The sequence below is a fragment of the Otolemur garnettii genome, unplaced genomic scaffold, assembly GCF_000181295.1.
Source record: "Otolemur garnettii isolate 467f Iridium unplaced genomic scaffold, OtoGar3 scaffold00041, whole genome shotgun sequence".
Classification (NCBI taxonomy): domain Eukaryota; kingdom Metazoa; phylum Chordata; class Mammalia; order Primates; family Galagidae; genus Otolemur; species Otolemur garnettii.
Window position 1 is genome coordinate 11,484,903 of NW_003852436.1, and position 8,470 is coordinate 11,493,372.

Consider the following 8,470-nt stretch of genomic DNA (forward strand, 5'->3'; position numbering starts at 1 on the left):
GGGAGCCACACTGGAAGCATGCAGACGGATCCCGAGTTCCGAGGGGAGCCACACTGGAAGCATGCAGACGGATCCCGAGTTCCGAGGGGAGCCACGCTGGAAGCATGCCAACGGATCCTGAGTTCCGAGCGGAGCCACACTGGAAGCATGCAGACGGGTCCTGAGTTCTGAGGGGAGCCACGCTGGAAGCATGCAGATGGATCCTGAGTTCTGAGGGGAGCCACGCTGGAAGCATGCAGATGGGTCCTGAGTTCTGCTCAGGGCACTGGCTCTGTTTAAGGAGTGTTGAGACTGATGTGAAAATGACTTTACATTCTCTTTAAGCTGCTTAACTCTGGGAGAGATGGCAAAGGAATCATCAAAATCCAAATAATTCAAGTAATCAAACTGACAGAAGACCGGCACAGTCACAACACTGTAAGAATGGGACACAGAAGTGCACTATCATGAAACCAACCCTGGCGGTCCTCACCCGTCATGTGCCTAACGCCACCGTGTCGCACAGCCCCAACATGGAGACAGCCGATAGTGCTGAGCGGAGCTTTCTGGCTGGAGCTTAAGAGCAGCAACAAAGGCAGTGTGGGTTTGCTCATCCCCCCAGATCTGCCTGAAACTTGAAACGAAACATTTTATTTGTCCCCAACATAGGAAATCCGTGTTCAGGCTGGGTTGGGGACTGGGCCCCCAGGCTGTGGATCCTCCCTGCATGTTGTCCCAGTAGGCACGTTCCCGAGGGGCCACACAGCTCTGAGCCCACAGCACCCTCCCCTCCCAAAGCCCCGCCTCACCTGCACTGATAGAACCAACTGCTGGTTTTGCGGGAGTGGAGTGAGGAGATGCATCTTCTCATCCAACTTTACCAGAACAAGATATTGGTTACTTTTCCAATACTGTACAGACTAAAAGCACCCTTAAGCTGGCAAGCACTGGACGTAATTCTTATAAAACGAAGAATAAAATCAATTTTTAAAATTGCACGGAGCTGAAATATGGTGTGCAACGATGTTGACCAAATGAATTTTTCTGCAGCAGCAGTTAGGAGGTGAGTTCTCTGTCCCTCAGTAAGTCTGGCCAGTCTAAAACCAGTCGGTATGGCTTCAGATACTATGTCAAACTATTAGCTTTAGAGTAGTATTACATATGGGATAGAGAGATATTTATCATGGGAAATTATTTTACAGGCAATTCATCCAAAAAGCAAACCAGGCCATTTCTAGCTTACTAGAAACTTAAAGTAAAATTCTTAAAAAACAATCCATTTAACAACCAGCTGCAGTCACGGTATCTTTTCTGTGTCTTTGTCCCTTGGAGACACCTTAACCTTTTCCATGATGTCAGATACAAACGATTATGACTTTAAATGGGCAAGAACCAGCCGGAGAAAATGAAGTTGTTCAAATAAGACCACACATCTTGAGGGGAATACAAAGACAAAAACACACACGCAGAGTGCAGGTTACGGATCTGAGGGGTCCCAATCGCAGTTTCCTATGGCCTCCCTGGGGCTGTGCTGCATTTTTCTAAAATTCTGCCTTGCATGGCTCTCAACGCACCGTTCAGCGTGTTGAATGGTGTCAAGACTCTCCTCCATGGCAGCACGTTCTTAGGAACTGCTTGGCTCTATTTAGATTTGTTTAGATTCAGTGAAGGTTTAGCTCTGCCTATCGGGTTGGGGGCGAGTGACTCATCCCTCCTCTTTCAGCAGAAGAGGGAAACAGCTCTGGTTACCTTTGCAGGGTCTGCTCAGCTCCTAAGCGTCAAAAGCTGAGGTCTGGAATCAAGAGTGTCTGTTCCTGAGTCAGTATTTTAACTCACTGCCCTGTAGACTTACTCAGGATGGTTGGAAGCAACATAGAGAAGCTGAAGCACTTATGTTTACAAAGAGCACAGGGCACTATAGGGAGTGCGGCCGGCTCTCACCAAACACAACGGGACGCTCTGCCATCCCTCCATGGAAATCTCCCACACCAGAGGCTTCAGGGCCTTCTATCTGCTGAGTTCTCTGCCAGCCCATCTCTATTCCTTACCGAGTACCTATCATGTGCCAGGCTGAAGGACACAAGGCCCTAGGCAAAAGCACCCCCAAGCCCTACAAACGCACCCTACTATTACGGGAGACACTTCTCTGTGATTCAGACAGAAGGAGCCAAGTGCCTACAGCGGAAAATTTAAGAGACAAAATACATCAAGCTGCAGAGGATGGCTTACATTACTTTTCTTCAGACTTAATTTTTCCACTTGGAAAATAAGACATGATTTCGGCTTTTCATTGGTGGTGACTGATATTCACCAGATTTAGTAGACAGCACTTTATGTTTATTTATAGGGCCAGTCTGGCACGTTATGAACCAATAGCAGTGGCAAACATTTTTAAATGCATCTACGTTCTGTGATTGTGCTTTATGAAACATTAGTGGGACTATAAAAAACATCAGTATCAACAAAAATAAAAACTCTATTTTCTCTACTAATGAAACGAAAGTGATCCCAAACTGCAACTAACTGAGAGCATCACTTCTGTGTGACCCTGTAGCACATATGTGCAGGCAGGCAGTGGGGCTTAAAAATGAAGAGCCTGAGCCCCCAACTCAGCCTGCTCTGAACTTGGCTCCAACACGGGCTCGGGAAAGTCACTTAACAAAAAGTGGTTACGTTTCTGTACCTGTAAATGGGGACAGCAACAACACCTGCCTCAGACAGCTGTCAGGGGTTTATCAAAAAGCAGCACCAAGTAACTGCAGAGCACGCGGGAAGGCTGTTTAACGTGCTGCTTGGGCAAATGGCTGCAATTCCCCGAGCGAGGTAAGGCCCAGAGTTTAGGAAGAGATGCCCCCACAAAGACCAGCCTGGGAGGGTTTGGCTAAGAAGAGATGCCCGTGTACATCATCCTGATCATGCTAATAATTATTCCTGGATCTACTGACTTGGAGAAGAACTCGCTATGCTAATAGAACTGCTGGTTTCTCAGAATCCTAATACCTGGGTCTCAGCTTCCACATTTCTACTCCTTAACCTTCAAATATGACATCAGAAATCAAGGCAATATGATGTAAGATGGAGAAGCAAGGTTGGCTGAATAGGCTGAAGTTTTAGGTGGGGCAAGATATTTACATGGCCAGAGGAAGAAACAGCAATACAGGTTTCCTTCTGGGAAGGGGTTATCAGAAAGGTCTAGGAGAGAAAATCAGAATGTTGATTTAACATCTTAATGAAACCAGTGTGAGATGTAGGAGTCAAAGAGACCAAGTGATATCCAGGGTCACAGTACTCAGTGTGGCTGAAGCAGCCATCCAGGGCTTCTCACCCGGAGTTCAATAGCACATGTAGTAGGCCTTGATTCTCAGGGTTGTCAAAGAGTGGTTATGTTTGTGCCCTTTGGAAACAGGGATGCTGTCATCAGGACCACTACTTCTCCCAGATTTCCTGTGCCCAGAAACAGTGCCCCATCCATCCACTCATCTGTCCACCCAGCCACTGGCCACTGTGTGCTGACACTGCAGATGCTAAGGTATGATGACAGAGTTCTGTAAATATCAAGGATGTTAACAATACCGAATTCAGTGCTTACTGCACAATAAAATGACAGAGTAAATTAAAAACTAGGAGTAAATTCTCAAGTTTTTTATTATTTGTGGATAAAGCATGTGTGTGTGTGGGGGGGTGGGTACGTGCATAACGCTTGATTTAATAAGCAATCCGAAGGCACGGAGCACGGAGTGAGGCTCTGCAAGGCACACCTCCACCACTGCTATTTATTTAATGAATACTCCTGGGGACTCTTTAAATTGAAAGATGGTTCATTAGATTTGTGCATCTGCCCTTCTCAGCAATCTGTTGTGTTTCTGATGAAGACAGGAAAAAACATGAACATATCATTTGCAGATATGTTATGAGTAACTCAGCTTCCAATGATTACAAAGTCATAAAGGACTCAGGCTGCCTAATTTCAGGAAAATAATTGGTCTGAATCATTCTCTTTCCATTTCCATCTTATTCTATTCTCACTCATCTTGGAAATTTCAAGTGCTAGCCCTTAAAAAAAAAAATAACAAATCAACTAATCACTCAATACATTATCTGCAAGCTATAAAAGTAAGCATGTTTTCAAGGTATTAAAAAAGAAGGCTTTTCAAAAATGGCTAGAAATAAAAATCACCTCTTTCTATAAGTTTTCCTTCCTCATTCTAATCAAGTTAATTGCCACCTCCTCTGGGCTCTGATCTTAACTTATATTTAGATCTACTGCAGTCTGTCCTAGGGGCCGGCTAGCTACAGTGTCTCATATATACAAAAACTCTTAGAAAGCAAAAAAAAAAAAAAAAAAAAAATCATCTCTATCCCTGTCTCAGTAGCTGCTACACAGGAGACAGGTACTAATAAAAGTGCTAAATAATCAAAGGTAGGTCTCCTGCCTTAAACACAGATTCACTCCTTTGCGAGCCCTTAGCAAACATTGGTCCCAAGGTACACTAGGTTTTGGTGCCATAAAGGACAAATGCATGAAGACTGCGATGCAAACGTGAATGTAGAAACGTCCCTACCCTCGTGGAGCTTATGCTCAGTGAGGTGATCACTGTCCTCACCTGCTCATCAAAGGCCCCAGGTGAAAATCTGAAGGGGGCAGGTATTTTCAGACAGGGCCTTGAACAGAAAGAGCCATTTTCCTGAGAGGAGATTCTGAAAGATCCTTTCAGTACTCTTATTAAGAAAGTGGATTTACAAAAACAATAAATAAATTTAACATTATATTTAGAGGATTCCTGTCTGAAATGACAGTGAAGCCCTGAACAAAGAAATAGCCAAGAAATGTTGGTTCATCTCACATCACCTCATGCCACGTGCAGACAGGGGACTGATGTCTTTGAGGTTGACTAGCCTGAGTCCCCTGTGTGACCTGGCAAATGGTTTTAAATTCTGGTCTCGTTTTAAATTCAGTAGTCACTTCAAGTAGGCTGGAAGTTCAAGTGGTCAAGATGATGGGAAGGATGTCTAAGGGTGGAACTCAATTTTTTTTTACCTCGGCCTGGGGAAAAATGTATGCATTGTGAGACGCTTCGGGGACAGAAGCACTGTGTACTGAGCGCTGACGGGCTGGTTCACAGGCAAGGACTTGGCACGAAGTACCACCAGTGTGCACGGCTGTGCTGAGTAACAGGCAACATGAAACAGTCCTTGCCTTCAAGATGCTCTATAAGACAAACTAATTAAAATACAGTGACACAGGCTGGATGCTGGGGCTCACACCTATAATCCCAGCACTCTGGGAGGCCAAGGCAGGTTGATTGCTTGAGCTCAGGAGTTCGCCAGCCTGAGCAAGAGTGAGACACTCATCTCTAAAATAAATAAATAAATACATAAACACAAAAAACAGTGATATAATCACCACAGAGGAATGAACAAGATACAACAGCAGCCCATAAGAAGCACTGATCGGGCGGCGCCAGTGGCTCAGTGGGTAGGGCGCCCCATATACCGAGGGTGGTGGGTTCAAACCTAGCCCCAGCCAAACTGCAACAGAAAAATAGCCGGGCGTTTTAGTGGGTACCTGTGGTCCCAGCTACTCAGGAGGCTGAGGCAAGAGAATCGCCTAAGCCCAGGACTTGGAGGTTACTATGAGCTGTGATGCCACGGCACTGTACCGAGGGTGATAAAGTGAGACTCTGTCTCTACAAAAAAAAAGAAGCACTGATCAACTCTCCTTCTCAAGTAAATGATTTATGGATACTAAAGATAGAAGCATCCATTCAACACACCTTGTAGTATAAACTGCTATGCTGCTTTACGAAAGTATATAAATATATATACACGTATGCATGTTCTAACATCCCTAGGTAGTTATTATTGGTCATGTAAAAAGGAAAAAATCCAGAGGTTCCAGAGATTCTGTTGCTCCCAAAGATGAGCATGGCTCTTACCTACTCCCTGAAAGACGCAGCAGTGAAACTTTCCACTTCCTCCCTAACAGACAGGAACAAGACAACTGTGACAAAATGCTACGCTCACTGACGCCGTATCACTTTCATGTTGCCATGACAAAGACAACTGCAAAGCCCTAAGTAGCTTTGAAAAGGATGGAAAATCCCTAAGCAGATCTTGGCAGTGTCAGATTCTCTCTAGGCCCCTTCAGATGTATCCCCGAGCCTCAAAGGACTGATGTTTTAGTCAGAGTTTCCCGCATTTCGTGTGGAATAAAGGTTTTCTTCTATAATTGGTGAAACAACTGGCTGGTTTTCAAGACCCTAATGTCCTGCCAGACCCTGTCATGGTTCAATAGTGCTAGACATCTAGAAACCCTATACGCTGGTTTTCCTTTGTCCTCCAGACACATGGGAAAATACTCATCTATAACATTTGGACTGTCTTCAAAAAGTCTCCATGGCTACTGCGAGCAGGTATTTGTTTCCACAAAGCAGCAGCAACTAATATGAGAGGGAGTTTCATTTTCTGGTTTCGTGAGGACATTTACCACAAGGTGGTGAGCACAGGTCGCTGTGCCCTGTTCCCAGCAGCATCTACAGTACAACCGAAGAAACCAGCCCACTCCACTCGCGGCCCACGGCAGCCCTCCGTGCATGGAGGGGCCTCTGCAGAGCAATCCCCAGTCAGCTGAGATGGTTCGTTTTGCATCTGATCAATACCTACCAGCAAAGTGAAGCTGTGATCCCAACTCATCCCATACTGTTGAACAAGCCTCTCTCGTGTCACACGAGGGAGCTCAGGGAGCCTCTCTCGGATCTGGTCAATGTTGATCACCTGCTGGGAGTCTGCCCCTGCTGGCAGAGAAGCGGTGTCATAGAGCAGCAAGGGGGGCAGGTTGGGTTCCGGCATGAACCTAGGCAGAGAGGAGACAGGGCCTGAATCTGGAGTACGTGGATTCATGAGATAAGTAAATCTACCATTAATTATGAATGTTTCTGTGTTTAAATGCCACGTTACTTGCAAATATCTTCTAGTGTCCTATTATATCAATCCTGTTTCCCAGGAAGTGATTGCACAACTAACTGTTAAGATCACCAAACCCACCACTCTTCATGCTTATAGAGGAGTGAAATGAGATAAACACAAGGGAGAAGCCACATACTGACTTATAACCGTGGATAATTCATTCCACAATTCACAAAGAATCATGTCTACATTCATGCATCATTAAATGATAGGGATGCACTCTGAGAAACGTGTCATCAGGAGACTCTGTTGTTGTCTGAACATCCCAAATGTACTCATACACCTAGATGGTCCAGCTTCCTACACACCTAGGCTCTGTGGTATAGCCTATTGCTTCTAGGGTACACACTGCGCAGCAGGTTATTGTCGGCAATGGTAACATAATCACAAATGTCGGCATACCTAAACATAGAAAAGGTAAAGTACAGGATTATAATCTTAGGGAAACACCGCACATGTGGCCCACTGTCAACAGAAACTTCATTACATGCTGCATGATTATGAGATGTTGGCTGGAAAAAATAGGGCCAGATAAGGACAATTTACTATCAGGAGAAAAGATAACTCCTCCTATTTTTAAATTTCTACTATTTTTAGCATTACTTGTATAATAAATAAAAAGTCAAAGAAAAAAAAACCTTTCTTTTTTCATGAAAAAGAAAGAAATGAAACCTTTCTTTTTTCATTTTACTTTTGCCTAAGTAAAATGTGGACAGTAGACGAGAGAGAGGAAAGGAGGCACAGTGGAGCATGTGGCATTTTCAGGGCAGTGGAACAACTCCAGATGACCCTGCAATGGGGGACACATTCCATTTACGCACATGTCAAAACCTCTCAACTGCATAACACAGAGAACAAACTCTACTGTAGAACACGGACTTCAGTTAATAATAAGGAACCCATATTGGTTCATCCTTGTGACAAATGTCCCAGAGTAACACATGATGCTAATAACAGGAGAATCTGTGTGTATCTGTGGAGGGGGAGGAGCATAAGAGAACATTCTGTACTTTCTATTCAATTTTGCTATAAACCTAAAACTGCCCTAAAAAATAAAGTTGATTAATTTTTTTTAAATGTGGAGGCTACATCACTGCATATAATCTCATGAAAAAGAGATGCCTCGAGACTACACCCTCTGGCTCCCCACCCTCTGGCTCCCCACCTGGCTCCTGTGGCCTGCACACAGCAATACGCCAGATGGGCAGCACCACCCCCGGCAGTGGTGATGGCTCCACTGGGGTCAAATTTGGGAGAGAAACCTCCCCAATCCTGTGGAACATGGGGGGAACCTGACCTGACCTGCAGGGGTTCCAGGGGTGAAGAGTGGCCAAGGCAGAGGCATGGTCTCTGAGGGAGAGAGCCACACTCCTCCATGGTAACCCCTGGCTGGGCACAGACACTAGTAGAACACTCCCCAGTTTTCAATGATCACCGGAGAGAATCAGGCCTGAACTAGTCCCACCTGCACGTCTCACAGTGAGACGGGCTGGTTGGGGAGGCATTGTCTCCTCTTTGACTTAGG

General features: G+C 45.2%; 1 protein-coding gene across 1 annotated transcript in view; it reads right to left on the minus strand.

Annotated features, from left to right (window-relative positions):
• The window catches only part of GATB (glutamyl-tRNA amidotransferase subunit B), an 84,719-nt gene that overhangs the window by 21,301 nt on the left and 54,948 nt on the right, over window positions 1–8,470 (minus strand). The window contains exon 9 of the mRNA XM_003790246.3: window positions 6,643–6,832. Within this exon, the coding sequence (XP_003790294.1) occupies window positions 6,643–6,832 (190 nt within the window). The remainder of the gene's footprint in view (window positions 1–6,642; window positions 6,833–8,470) is intronic.